The sequence below is a fragment of the Hydra viridissima genome, unplaced genomic scaffold (assembly GCF_058129835.1).
Source record: "Hydra viridissima isolate aposymbiotic clone 2 unplaced genomic scaffold, HvirCarnegie_v1 scaffold_6, whole genome shotgun sequence".
In the NCBI taxonomy this organism is placed as follows: Eukaryota; Metazoa; Cnidaria; class Hydrozoa; order Anthoathecata; family Hydridae; genus Hydra; species Hydra viridissima.
The window spans coordinates 5,155,251-5,170,801 of NW_028324305.1; the positions used below are offsets into that span (position 1 = coordinate 5,155,251).

The 15,551-nt window shown below is 28.0% G+C and overlaps 2 protein-coding genes across 5 annotated transcripts in view; both read left to right on the forward strand.

The window, feature by feature from the left end:
* The window catches only part of LOC145189778 (programmed cell death 6-interacting protein-like), an 84,387-nt gene that overhangs the window by 31,319 nt on the left and 37,517 nt on the right, over positions 1-15,551 (forward strand). The gene's annotated exons all lie outside the window — the stretch shown is intronic.
* On the forward strand, positions 3,943-15,103 carry LOC145190630 (uncharacterized). Of its 4 annotated transcripts, XM_090090090.1 has the most exons (16): positions 3,943-4,236; positions 4,597-4,689; positions 6,804-7,202; positions 7,585-8,041; positions 8,216-8,281; positions 8,422-8,561; positions 8,652-8,777; positions 10,528-10,743; positions 10,842-11,079; positions 11,213-11,821; positions 11,962-12,003; positions 12,121-12,171; positions 12,368-12,437; positions 12,741-12,851; positions 13,143-13,313; positions 13,720-15,103. In XM_090090090.1, exons 1-16 carry the CDS (start codon positions 4,117-4,119, stop codon positions 14,456-14,458), a joined length of 3,648 nt encoding a protein of 1,215 aa, XP_089946216.1. In that variant the 5' UTR covers positions 3,943-4,116; the 3' UTR covers positions 14,459-15,103. The 4 variants fall into 4 exon arrangements, with proteins under 4 accessions (XP_089946216.1, XP_089946218.1, XP_089946219.1 ...); XM_090090092.1 differs by lacking the exon at positions 12,741-12,851; XM_090090091.1 differs by lacking the exons at positions 3,943-4,236; positions 4,597-4,689 and adding an exon at positions 6,383-6,689.

Below are 15,551 nucleotides of genomic sequence, written 5' to 3' on the forward strand. Positions count from 1 at the left end.
CCTAAAATAAGATTATTAAGATTAAAAGAGATCATACACAAACAAAGACGAAAACAAAAAGAAGTTGAAGATTTAAGTTTTATTTGTCCAGCTAAACGCATATATATAGGAATACAAAAAAACTCATTCAACTTGCCGTAATCTTAAATTCACAAGTAAATAGCAAAATGGGATTTTGAAATAACTGCTGAGCTTGTCCGAACGAAAAAGCTCTGCAGTTATTCCAAAATCTTTTCGTTAAAAACCATCAATGTTTCTTTTTTCGATTTTTAACGAATAGTAACAAACAATAACGAGTAAAGTAAAAACTTTTATATCAGTCATTTGAAACCAATCGAATTTAAAACAATTTACATATTTACTTATACAATATTATAAAAATGTTTGAATTTAAACTTGTGCCACTAAAAGTTTTGCTGTTTTTAACGCATAGAGAGTTCTGTTTGAACAGACTTCAGAAAACTCGTCTGAAAAGATTGATTTATCTTAAAAAATTGGTTGGTTATTCGTTATTATTCGTTAAAAACCGAAAAACCAAACGTCGATACTTAAATGCACATATAGTTTTAATCATAAGTCTTTATCTAAAATTTACTTGTTTTTACTGACTGGAAAGATGATTGTCGTAGTGCAGGCGAATCAGTGACGCAAAACTTTTGGGAGATTGAAGAAATTTTTTATTCAGCAAAAATCCTTTCAATAATTTTTTGTCGTTGTTAATTTTATGGTTGAATTTTAAAGTTGAGATAAAAAAAAAAAAAAGCATTCAAAAATCAAAAGAAGCATGTTGTAAATAAATCCACATTCGTGTACATCACCACATTAATCCACATACATTCGTGTACATCACCACATAAACGAAAGTTTTCTGCACTCTTTAAATACAATATTGATACTCTTCTGAGCGGCTGTGTGATTAACTGAATATATACATATGCGCAAAAAACTTGTTATTAGTAAGTATTACTATAAATTGTTTAAGACGAGTTACAGAGAACTAGAAATCTTTGTTGTACGTTTTTATATATCTCCATAAAGAAAGTTCATTGAATTAAGTAAGTTTTTTAGGCTTATAATTTAACTTACATATTTCTTTTAAATTAATTACCAAACGCATTTGTGCATAAAACATCGCCCTTTTAGAATCCCTTTCCAAAATGTTTCAGATCATCCGCCATAATTAGTTAAGTGGGACAAGTTTGAATCTAAATTGGCAATCCCAACTGATTATAAAACTAGAGAAAATTCTAGAAAATGTTTTGTAACAAAGTCAAGGGCTTTTTGGACCCGATTTAAACTGAGGTTTTCCTACTGTTGTCATTATTTAAATTGTAAATATTGGATTCACCGATGCTAGTCTTGATAAATCCACAACATCACTCAACAAGCACCAATACTAATATATACAACAGAAGTTAAACTCTGGTTGCATTAAACAATAAAAAATATCTAAAACAAGTCATGATACTTCAGATGACTATTAAAGCATCTGTTCAAGCATTTTGAGGAAGGGATCATATTTTGAAGAACAAAATATGGTCTGTTCCTCAAAATTCTTGAGCAGATGATTATAATCAACAAATATGCTCGCATGCTAGATCATCTTGTTTTTTAATATGAAACTAATGTTAAACAGCTTCTTGGGTTTTTGCCCCAAATTTTTCTTGAGAATGCTTTCTCAATCCACCAAAAGATTTTTTTTTTTTTGCAAATCCAAATATTATATATTGATCCGAATCGAGCTTCAAAACATAACGGCTAAAACGAGTCTAACAGAGTGCGTGATTTTTGTTTGAACAGAAAAGCCCGAGAGATTTTCCAGACAGATTTTTATGCACCACATAAAAGTTCTACCATCAAGTTCTTTGAAGAAATTACAAAATGTGGTTCATAAAAAAAGTCAAAATTCGTGTGAAATGTTCTAATGGTTATAAAAAATGTATAGATTTTAAGGGTCTGATCTGAATTTATTCAATTTGATAATATTATCTTATTTTTTAAAAAAGCATTTACACTAAATTTCGGCCTACCCATTTTTGAAGTGTTAACATACTCCTCAATCAAAAATAATATATGTACAAAACTAAATTATTGACAAGTCAACTAATTGTTAAATTCATTTCCTAATTTCACTTTTTTAAACTTCAATGAAAACTAAGAAATGTTTCAGTACGTTTTGCAATTAAAATCCAACTCGTACACAGAACATCAATATCAACTCAACTTTATTGTCGGTATTCAAGTTAATTAAATGTAATATTGTAAAATACTTTTAGAGGAGCATGTGTTTACAATGCAGTTATAGAAAAAAAAAAGCATGTAAGTAATTTTAATGTTTAAACTAATTAAAGATAGGCCCCTCCAGTTTCAAAACGTCTCGGCTCCCTTCTGAGTTCTGAAAGGGCCTCGTTGACAATCCTTAAATATAGAAAATTACTATGGCATTATTTTGTTGCTTAAAGGTTTTTGTTTTCAGCTATTACTATCAGTTTAATATAGATTTTAAGTAATAGCATTAGTTTAGGAAGATCTGCACTTTATATATTTTATGACATTTTAGCTGTATTTATAAACTACTATGACACGCGGACTTCCTATGTGGAATACTCTTAAATATGTCTTGAAAGTCCAAAGCTGATTCTCTATAATAGAATATCAAAAAAAACTTTTTTTTATAGCATTTAATCAATAGTACAACTTTAATTGGTTATGCACTATTGCTAAATTTCAAAATTGCTTCTTTTATAAATATTATCACTACACGCCGATGTAGTAAATACATAATTTAATGTTGACAACTTCCTACGAACCGCTTTTTACATTAACTTGCAAATATTTCTTATTGAGCTTATTTCCGAAACGCAATTTTTCGTACTATGTATTCGTTATATATAACGGCGTAGTTAACGAAATCCGGAGAAAAATACGCCTTGATCTTTAAAAAATATTTTTGTAACGTGTCTTATTCCGCCTTAGCAACAGGCGTCACAAAAAGTCAATAGTCGAAAAAACGTTCAGACTAGTATGAGATTGAGTAATATGAGATTTTGACCATAAGACAAAAGTGTTTCTTTAAATAGTACGATGAGTTTTTTTTTTATCTTTTTACTTTTTTAAAAAAAAAGCAGTTTATGTAAAGGCTATGTGTAAAGCTTGAATTTGTAATTATTTTTTACAATTGTGCAAGAAGGTAAAATAATCTGTGAATATATAACAATAAATTTGTAATAAGATAAATATATTAATTATTATTATATCAAATATATATATATATACATATATATATAATATATATATATATATGTATACACACACACACACACACACACACACACACGCATACATTCATACATAAATATATACTTGAAAACAAAATAATAAATATATTATTTTTGTTTATATTTTTTAAATAACTTCAAAATTGACCAAATATTTTTATTCTTCTCCACTCCCCTCTCCTTTACCCCCCCCCCCCCCCCCCCCAAGCTCTCCGAAGGAGCTCCACTTAACAACGTTTTGATTTTTTAAACTGTTTTGATAACGAAAGCGAGATGAAAGAACAGGATTAGTATGTCAGTATGTGAACCGACTAAGTCACATTACTTTAAGAGTTTAAGGGTATATATACATACCTACATATATATATATATATATATATATATATATATATATATATATATATATATATATATATATATATATATATATATATATATATATATATATATATATATATATATATATATAAGCATAAGGTTAGTATAAAATATAGTAAGATTATGAGATATATGTATTGGGTAAAAGTTATGAGTATTACTTTTCTGCTCTGACTATAGATGACCGTAGGTAACGAAAGTACTACCCAGCTCTAATATATTAATAAAGTTATTTTGCATTATAATAAAGTTACTATAAATTGTAACTTATTCCTTAACAATTTGTTGTTTTAAGAAACATACATGATTGTGTTTATGCAGCTCTCACTTGAAATAAAAACAAAGAAATAATAATTTGATGAATTGGACAACTTTGTTTGGAGAGTTAAGCTACACAACAAAAGGTTGCACTGATGTAAACTTACAGATTTGTACATAAATGTAAACTAAACTCAACACCATGAAAGTTACAGTATGTTTTGGAGATGTTCGTATTATTGTACCATGTGGAAATGGAGAACTAACTGTTTTCCAATTGATTAACAAAGCAATCGATAGATTTAAACGTGCTAGTCAAAAAGTAAGTGCTGTACATTTGATATAAAGTGATACATGTACACATACACGCATACATGCATACATACATACATACACACATACACACATACATACATACATACATACATACATACATACATACATACATACATACATACATACATACATACATACATACATACATACATACATACATACATACATACACACATGCACACATACATGCATGCATACATACACACATATGCATGCATGCAAGCATACATATATACTTAAAGTGAGCACATATTTATTGTTTAAGCTTGTTTTAGTGTTTAAAAAGTTGTAGTTTTTTAGTATTCCAATTAACATTCACATGGTAATAATGATTTTTCCTTTTTAGACTGTGCAAATTCATTGTTTGAAAACATTTGATGATGGTGCCATTCTTGATACTGAAGATCAAATAATAGATATATGCGATGACAGAGATAAGGTATTTTTCTGAAAAAAGCATATTAGTTGTCATACTTAAAATCATTTGGCAAGTTCAAACTTTTAATTAGGAAGCAGAAACATAGAGTATCTAAAAAGATAATTTCAGTTAATTTTAGATTTATATTCTAAAAAACTACTCCGTTTTATTCTTAGTTTTATTAGTTTTTATTAATAATGAACAATTATGCAATATTTTTCACTGCTTTTTTTAAAATATATTCTGCAATCTAAGGTTACTTTCACTGTTACTTTTAAGACTTTATTTAAGAATCAAAACTCTTTTTTCTTCTTAGCTTTTGACATTAATGCAAGATTTAAAATCTCAGTTTTTGATTAAGCTTTTGTTTTGTTAGTTAAATCTGTCCTACAAAATTTGTTTCAACTAAATAAAGCTTTCAAATATACCTAATCTTATTTATCAGCAGTTACAGTTGATTAAACTATGACCGGCATTTTTTGATTATGAATAGGCCTTTCACCATGCTTTAAATTAATATTTTTATCTGCCATTGAAAGCAATTTAATTATGCTGGATTATAATAAACTTTAGATTACTAAGATTCAATAGTTTGAAATCTATGAGAGTTAAACAGTTTAATTAGTGTTTAATTCTTTGATAATAAAAAAATAATAAAACTATTTTCGGTGCTTTACTATGGTTAAGAAACAAATGCTAAGTAACATGCTGTGCTTTTCTTTAATTTGTTGCATTTTATGAGAAAATTGAGGAGAAAGATATTTATAGCAAAATTTGGAGTAAAAGTGCAAACGAAATGTTCATGATTTCAAGTGTCATTTTAACAAGAATTGTATCTTAATTTTATTGATTACATAATTGGTATTATTAATAGCTTCATTTTTAATTTCGGTGAATATTATGAATGAGCTGATTTGTTTTATTTCTTAACAAAAGCAATAGGTGTTTATTTGTATTTGTAAGTTTTCTTTTTATTTGTTTTCTAAAAGTTTAATGAATAATTTTAAAAATAGTTTTAAAAGTAGAACAAATATTGATGTCCTTTTATTAAGTTATTGATAAGGTTTCAATGTTTTGATAAGGTTTCAATGGATTCAATATTGTCTCTTTTTTTTGAAATTAATTTCTGGGTGAAAAGATTGTATGCTAAATTAAACCGTAAAACTAAAAGTATTTGTTTGATAACTTAAAGTTCATTACATATAAAATAACTGAAGTTTGGCACACAGATGGTTTTTTTGAATTATCTGTTTGTGTCATACATGAAAATATTTTTCTAATAAAAATTTGGCAACTATTAGAGTGTCATTAGACAATATATTGTTATTGCTGATGTAGTCATGAAGATTATTGCTTTTGTTGGCAGTAATAATTTTTTTATTATTATTATTATTTTTTTAAATTTTATTATTATTATTATTATTTTCTTTCTTCAAAAAAAAAAAAACATTTTTGTGTTTTCTACTTTCAATATAGTATTTAATATATCTTAAATACATTAAAGAAGTTAAAGAGTTAGGAGTTCAATTTAACACCATGATTTTTGTTTTATATATTTGTATACTTTTATTATTATTTCTACTGCTGTTTCAATAAGGAGATCTTTTTTACAAAAACGTTTTGTTAGTTTTATATTGTTGTTATAGTGTTTGTTTACTTTTTTTTTTTTTTTTTTTTTTGTTCCTACCAACTAAATGTTTCATAAAACCATTAATCAAATGCAATCTGCTTTAAAGCTATGTTTAACGTTTTTCTTTTGAAAGAGAATTTAACCCTGCTTTAGTTTCCAGCATTTTAAATAGTAAACATAAAGTTTTATGCTAGCTATGTTTATAATAGTAGCTATTGATACACAAAATAAAATAAGACATGTTACAACAACAGTTTTTGATATGGATTCAAAAAGAAGAATAAAAATGAATAATTCTGCTAGTGTTTTTTATAATGTTGCTTCTGACCAACGTTTGCTTTTGAAACATTTTTACATCCATATATCTCCTAAGAAATTTGCTAAAGAATCTGTGAGTAGTTTAGTATATTTTTAAGAAAGAACAGATTTTTTAACATTGCTGAAGACTGCATTCATTAGATAATTGTTGATTGCCCTGTTTTTAACTACTTTAAATTTTGTTCAGCTTATTGCAGTGTATGAAGAAGTAATTGGAAATTCACTGGATTCTTGTAAGATCTACGGTGAAAAACCAGAACAAGACAGCAGTTTGTCAGCAGCTCTCTCTGATAATGATTCAGGTGTGGCAGCAGATGCTTCCAATCCTACTAGTACACATACCTCTTTAAACTCTTCATCAAAACCCCCTCGTGGGATGAATAAAAATTTCAATCAAAACAAGAATGCTTCATTCAGATCTTCTATTTCCTCGGGCTCATCAGTTTCTAGTCCTGAGCAATCAAGGCACTTATTACAACCAGTATTTAGTCGAGATTTAAACCGTAAGTCATTGTCAACAAATCACCCTTTGTTGTATACCTGGATTGATCAACAAGAGAAGTTTGGTGGTGGAGATATGTATGCTGTGAGTATTTACAGTGTTTGATGAGTTGACTTCTTTTACTAGCTAACAAAAAGACAAACTCTGGTTGTTGTGAGCTGTAAAATCTGTGTGCTGTAAAAAATTACTTTCATTTAACAAAGTGTTGATATTATGTGATAAAAAATTATTACATAATTGCTTGTGTTGAAATATTTTACTAATTGTTTGCAAAAATATTTTAACATTGAGTTATTTTAAGTAGAGTAACGTAAATGTTAAATGTTTATATTTTATCATTTGTATAAAAAACCTTATATACAAAGGTTTGGTTTTTTTGTTTTATTTCTATTTTAAAAAGTTAGCTTTTTTGTCAGTTACAAAATAAATTAAATTTTTTTTTTAATTATTATTGGTCACATCGCAGGATAAAATGGATCCAAACAATGATACTGACTCTGAAACATCCTTTGATCAAGAAATCTCTCTAGATCATTTTGCTTTAAAATGTGTTGACATACAACCATATACAACTTCAGATGGACGTGAAATTGGGTTAATTGTACAAAATGTTGTTGATGGAAGTTATGTAGATAGAGTTGGGGAGCTACAAACTGCTGATAGAATAACTGAAGTAAATGGTATAGATTTAACAAGTTGTTCAAATGCAAAAGCAAAGGAGATATTTAATGAAGCATTAAAATCAGAAGTTGTTCGTATTAAAAGGACTCGCTCTCACCATTTTGTAAAAGATCAATTTCAGTTACCTCATTTAGATCCATCTAATCTGCAAGTTTCTAAAGAAGTTTTACAACAAAGTAAAGAAGCTCCAAAGCTTTCTGTTGCATCTATAACAAGTCAATCAAAAGAAGCTGCTATTGAAGGTGAATTAGTTTACCAGTTATGTATATGTATATGTGTATATGTATATACAATACATATATATGTATATACATATGTATGTATGTATGTATGTATGTATGTATGTATGTATGTATGTATGTATGTATGTATGTATGTATGTATGTATGTATGTATGTATGTATGTATTATTTTAGCTGTACCAGCAAAAGATGAAGAAAAATCATCAAATAAACATTACTTCATCATCAATTTATCAAAGGGTATTTCTTTTTTTGAACTTTTCTCAAATTCAAATGTTTTCATGCTTTAGGAAGTCCTATGGAAGAATGGACTTATAAGTTATTCTTCATTCATCATTAACAAATGCTTGCAAGTTTGTTAAACATGCCTTTTGATTTAGGGAAAGAAGGTCTAGGATTCAGCATTACTAGCAAAGATGTTTTAACAAGTAACACCAGAGAGTTTTTTATTAAGAATATTTTGAATCAAGGAGCAGCAATCAATGATGGTAGGCTAAAAGCTGGGGATGAGCTTCTGAAGGTATTTTTACTTTATAATTATTTCTGATGGTGATGGTGACGGTGGTGGTGGTAATGATGATGATGATCATCATTTTTTTTAATGTTTTAGGTAAATGGCATTGCTTTATGTGATAAAAGTCAATCAGATGTTGTGAAAATGCTTCGGGAATCTGAGGGAATTCTAACTCTCCAATTAGCACGGAGAAAAGAAGACCTTTATTTTGATAGTTTCAATGTAAGTTACTTTGTGTTTGCTTATTAAAACTATTTTCTAACTTTTTCTAATATATACTGATGGTTAGCTACATATATTGAAACCAACATTTTAGGTATTTTACAGGAGTGAAAATGTTTGACCAAAAATATTAGCTTCTATATTTTGGCTTTTTACCTGTAGAACTGTGTTATTAATAACCATGATTCACAGGTAAAATGTTGCAAATATGAAAACAGTTTTTTTTTACATAGTTTTTTGGTTGTAAAAACAAATATCATATTTGAAAATGTATATTGACTTTTATCTCCATCAATAACCTAATTAAATAAGGTTTCTAAAATACATGATGCATCTTACAGTATGGGTTAGATAATCAGTATTTGTATCTACAACAAAAACTGCAAGATTCTTTACCAAGATGATGCATTACTAGCTAACATTGTATGTTCACATCGTATAAAAAATCACAGTGTTGGTATGGGAGTTATACAGCATCTATAAACATTGTTTAATGCTTGTAATATTAAGTTTTTACTTTTTAACCACAAAAAAACAAAGATTCAAAACTGTGAATAAAAAAGGCTGCAACTTTTATTTTGAATGCAAAATAGGAGACTGAAGCAAACATTGGGTGCCACACATATACTGTAATTCATGTGACTTGTTCAACTGTTGAAAAGGAAAAATTCTTTTATGCCATTTATGATGTCAATGAGGTGGAGGAAACCAAAAGATCATGCTAGTAATTTTTATTTTTGTATGATGCCTCCTATTGACAATGGTCTTACTAAAAATAAAAAAATATGTGGCTGCAATAATAGAATCATAAAAGCTTTTAAGATTCATTAACAACACTAAGCATCAATGGTCAATCTTTGGTGAACTGAAATCGGTTGAAATCTTATTTAGTTTTTTTTATACAAAGTATTATTGCTTCCTATGTGAATGGAACATTTTGCAAAAGAATTCAACTATATCTAAAGAAACTGTCTGATACAGCAGACATTACTGCCAGGGGGTAGAAATTTAAAATATCCAGCACTTGTAGACACCAATAAAATTACCAAAAAACCTCCAATCAAGTGGAGATTTTTTAAAAGAAAGTTTGATGTCAAATTAAATCAAATTTTCTTGAAAACAATAAAGCAGCAAACTACAAAAACATTTTGGTTATAACATGTCCCTAAGAATTCATTTTCAACACTCATCTTTGGAAGAAATGATTAAATAGTGAATGAGTAGCATTAAGACATTGGTGTTATGGAAAAAATATAAAAATATAAATATGGCCCATCAATCTTTTCACACTACTACAGGCCTAAAGTCAAGAAAAGCAGGACACATACAGAAGGCAAGTTAAATGAAAAATTTAAACTTGTAACTAATTTTACTTTTCTCAAAAATATATATACAATAGATAATTTTGTTTTTACTTGTATATATGTAATTTCATCTAATTTTAATAAAAATATATGGCTTTATGAATATACATTAAGTTTTGGCACATTATTTACTTGTTATCTGCAGTTGGAAAATGCTTTCTGAATGCATGAAAACTAGAGCTTAAATTGATTATAATATTTGTTAAGAAAAAGTACATTTTGTTTCTGAAGCAAAAAGTTGTTCCCTTTAACAATTTCTTTTACTTTTAAAAACATTTAAATATTGACAAACAAATTTATTCAAAAGATATAAATTATTCAAAATTATTAATTGTTGTGTTTTGTTCAGTTAGATTTACTTAAAAGTTTATTTTATTTTATGACAGCATTTGCCTGAAGAGAACCTTAACAAAAAGAACATTACACCAGAAATAACAATAAATTCTTTATCACCTGAAGAGACTCTCAAACTTACAATTCCTCTCAATAGTCAAGGCTCAGCTGGGTTAGGCATAAGTGTAAAACCAAAAGTAAACCAATCAACAAAAGAAGATCTTGGGATATACATCCAATCGATTTTGAAAGGTGGAGCTGCTGCAAAGGTTTATTTTACACCTGAAAGATTTTATTTTTAATAATATTTTATAATTGCGTTTTTTGTTTGTATAAAGAACCTTTAACAAATATGCTGTCCTTACAGGATGGAAGGCTAATGGTTAAAGATAAACTTATTGGCATAAATGACACCTTACTAATAGGAGTATCAAATGATGAAGCAATGGGTTTACTGCGTAATGCTTTAGAAAAATCATTAGAAGAAGGTTCTATTCAAATTGTTATTAGCCGTTCATCAAAATTTAATTATAGCACCAATAATAATGAAGTCACTTTAACCAGTAGTCCAAATAATGACACCTTGAAAGTTTCTACAGATCATGGTAAGTTAATCCTTTTCTTTGGATTTTTTCTTTAAAAAGTGCAATAGCAGAAGTTGCATAGATATAAATAATGTAATGTTTAATGAATAATAACTTTTCTTTTTTTTTAACATTTCATTAAAACTTAATTTAGATTCTGTAAATGAGGATAGCTCCCTGAGAAAACCTGTTAACATGTACAATCCTGTTCGAAATAAATCTTTCTTCAAAGCATGTTCATTAAGTATATCTGATGAAAACAAACAGTTTGATAGTGGTTCTTCAGCAGAGATCCAACCTAAACCTCATAATAATGAATCTGATCAAGGAACTCATAAAAAAAAGTTATCTTTAAACATTAACCCTCCTTCTTATGAAGAAGCCATAAAGCGTAAAGTTACAGACCGTACTTTGTCTTGTGAAAGGGGTAAAGTAAAAATGACACCAGAATCATATTTTGCTTATCCAATTGAAGAAAAACAGAAGCAAGAAGCAAAAATTCTGGCTTCCTTCCCACTTTCAAGAAGTAAACTTTTTAGTAGTAGCCAATCAAATATCAATATCTATGAACCTTCTAGAATGTCCATCGTCTCTCAATCTTCATTAGATTCAGTAATGGTAGGACCAGATAAAATTCCATTCTCACGTGATGCATTTGGAAGATCTTCAATGTCAGAAAGAAAAGGGCGTGCACATATTGATGCAACTAAGAGTGAACTTTATAACAAGTTAAAGAAATTTAAAAGCATGGAAGAATTAAGAGGTTTAAATTTTACAATTAATGTAGAAATGCAGAAATAAATATGAATTTATACTGTTAATAAGGGATTGCAGTATTTCTTTTAATTCAAACAAAGTTCGTTTTTAACAGATACACTAACTATTATTTTATTCTGATTTCAGCTTCCCGTTTGTCTGAAATGGATTTCAATTCTAATTTTATAGGTTGGTTATTTTTATTTATAAAATTGTTTTTGTACTTTGTTTTAAAAAAGATATTTCTTTTATTTAATTTTGAATGTCAAGGTTAATGTATTTTTAAAACAATTCTTTTGTATTCAGACACATATAAACTAAAAAGAGTTGAACCTTTAGTTGCACCAAGTGATGAATGTAAGCCCTTCAAATAATTAATTTTCTGTTTGTAACATCCTGTTCACCAATTTTGCTATACATAAATACTACTCAGAACAAGATCAAATATTTGGTCCAGTTTAATTTTTATTTGTTATCACTTCAGATTTCTTTCCGTTTGTAAGTTGGAAATTTAATAAACAAATTTTCAAATGTCTGAAATGATGTTTTTTAGTGGATGTTTTAAACCAAGCTAATCTTCTCAATCCAACAGCTGCCTTCGGTCTTGAAGGTAATAAAAAGAGGTAAACTTAGTTCAGACCCTTTTTTTTTTAAATACTCTAATTATCTTTTGTTAATTGTAAGATCTACTTTTTTTACAGAACATGATTCTTTTTGGTTTTTTTTGGTTTTGTTTTGTATTTTAAAATCATTTTCCAATCATTTTCCAATGATGATAAACGCGAGTAAATAGTCTGCGATTGAAGATGTTTAAGTGGCCTGTTATATAGATTCAACGAGATCATTTAAAACTATTCTTCTGTAAACCTGATTGCGGGTATTTGTTGAATACCAAATATTTAAATGAGTTATTATGGTTGTTTTAGGGATGTTAAACTTGATAGTAACAGATACTTAAAACATTGTAAATTGCATTCACCGAAATCAAACCGAACAAATAAAACACGTCCATACTCGTGCATTATCGATGATTTCAGGTATTTCATCTTTAAAAAAAACAGTTAAACAAGTAAACGGAATTAAATTTAACTCATAAATCATATTGATTATAACTAACTTTTTTTAGTACTAAGAAATAAATTTAAAGGGTTCTTCTTCGAATAAATAAACTTAATAATAACTGTTTTATTTTGAAATTTTTACTTCGTATTTAAGCTGCTAATTATTAATCTTTTAATTCTTATTATCCCATGTTTTTATTTTACACTTGAAAGATAAGTCTTTTTTTTCTCCTGAATACGCTAGCGTAAATATATTTATTTTCTTAGAAATCAAAACAAATTAAACGTTAGCTTACAAGAAGCATTAGACTGTCCCGATGAGCCATTTATACGAAAAAAAGATGAATCTCAAAAGAAACTCATACCTGTAACGCCATTGTTTCTTGGAGATGAAAAGAAACGGAAAGGTTTTTTGAAAGGAATTGGCGGCCTACTTAAGTATAGTTTTATATATCTTATAAAGTATTTATAGTTTTTTTGTTTTATACGCATATATTTTTTATAAATGTTGAGTTATGTTGCAATTTTTTTTGCGAGACTTAGAGTAGAGTCAGCTTAAACCGTTTTATTTTGATTTGATTAAAATTTAAGCCCAAAATTTGATTAATCTTTAGCCTAATTCTTAATTTTTAAAGTTTTAATCCCAGATATGATGATACCGGCATAAAACGATTTGAAGCCACTAAACTCTAATTTTGAAGTTAACGCAAATATACATCGGTAAACTTTTCGTTTACCGTCGTATTTTATCATTTGTAGCTTTTTTAACTTGAAATTAAACGGGGTTTTTTTTGTCAGTTTTAATCTGCATTTTGTTTTAACAGACTTTTTCTTTTACCTATAGATGGAATAAAAAAACCAAGGATCCAGTCTATCCAATTAAAAACCATAGTTTTCATGGTGATACAAAATTAAATTGCGTGAAACCACGACCGTTAAGTATGAGTGCTGAATCATTAACTCAGACTCGCTCCTTAGACATTAATAATAAAAATTTCCAGCCATTGAAAGTGGATAGTTTGCAAAAAATATTGGTAAATGAAAAAATACAGGAGAAAAAGAACAATAAAGAAGATACAGGGCAACAAAAAGAAAAGGCTTACAATAAATCAAATCCCTTTGATATGCACAATTTTTCTTATAGTGCTTATAATTCGACGAATGTCACGCCGGATAAATATGTAGCTGCCATGCGTGAAAAAACGAAAGAGTTTTACCCAGATGGTCGTAACAGTACACGAAGCGTACACAGTTTTCAGTTACAACGCCAAAGTTCTCTACCCCCAAGGAGTAAAAAGGACATAAATGCTGGAGTAAACGAGCAAAAAAATTTAACACACAATGAACTGCTTATCAGAAACAAGTTCACAATAGCAGGAGAAAAATTACCGTCTAAACCGATCTCTTTTGCTCATGCATCGCCCGTAAGTAGACTCGAAGAAAACAAAAAGGTGCCAAGTTCTAATTCTTCCGATGGCAATGTTTACTTTTTAGCAAATAAAAATTCTAATTCCACCAGTGTTCAAAAAATGACAAAATTGCCCCGTGGGAACGTTTCTATAACACATCAGGCGCATATATAGCAGGGTTTTTGTTTGTTTGTTTTTTTAAGAAAACTTATGTCAAATTTAATACATTTGCATTACTACGTGATTTTGAGTAAATATCTAAATGTTAAATGTTCACGAAAGTATCCTCAATTGATCGACGTTTGATTAAATTTTTAGTCTCGCTTACTAATCGTTTAAAAAGTTTAGTGACAAACAGAAATACATATTAAAAATTAATGAAGTATTTATTAATTTAGCATATAAAAATCTGCATTTATATCCTCATGTACGTTTATGTCTCTTGTAAACGTAAATATATCAAAGTTTATTTATTGAGAAATTTTAAAGATAATTATAATCTAGAATTTTTTACATTGAAAATGTTGTAAAATAATTTTAAAATGTCTTTTTAAAAAAAAAGTTTTTTTCTCATCTTTTTTTTGCGCTGCAAATTTCATTGTAATTTTTTAGAAACCAACAATTTCATTTTTGTTTACATCTGAAAATATGATCTGTTAATAGATTTTTTTTTTGTTGTTCAGTTTTAGTCACATCTTGCATAGTTTTTTTTTCGGACAAACTTTCGTGTAAATATCGTCGTATGTTCCTTATCCACATTTTAAAACTACTTTATAAGTACTGTGTATATTGTTTTCTCTGAATATATCCTTTATAAAACGGATGCTTTTATTTGCACACAATTATATTACTTTTGTTTTAGATTTTTATAAACCCTCGTTCCGTTTTCTTGAATTTGACATGCAACAACCACCAAGATTTTCAGAAAAATTAATCAGTAAAAAGTTGGTATTGCTCTCCTACTGAGTGAATTCGGTACTTTTCCTAATGAGCTGACCGAAATTTTTAGTTTTTTGCAAAACAAACGTATTACGATGCTAAATAAAAGTACAAAAGATCGTTTTAGAAACCAAGTTTTGACAAGATATACGCTACATAAAAATTGCATTATGGGGCGATACTTTAAAGAGATTTTTGCATTAAAACTCCATGAAAATTAGCATGGGGATAAGGTTTTAAAAATTGTCGTATCCTTAATACACACATCCTCATGTGTATATATTCTTAAAATTGAAAAAAAAGAAAATCTTTTTTTTGATTTCAGTCT

What these genes read in the sequence shown, in the direction of transcription:
- LOC145190630 (XM_090090090.1), top strand. Translation starts at nt 4,117, where the DNA reads ATGAAAGTTACAGTATGTTTTGGAGATGTTCGTATTATTGTACCATGT. An exon ending in GTGGTGGAGATATGTATGCT is followed by an intron (nt 7,203 to 7,584) that starts GTGAGTATTTAC and finishes GTCACATCGCAG; the next exon opens with GATAAAATGGATCCAAACAA. An exon ending in AAGCATGGAAGAATTAAGAG is followed by an intron (nt 11,822 to 11,961) that starts GTTTAAATTTTA and finishes TTCTGATTTCAG; the next exon opens with CTTCCCGTTTGTCTGAAATG.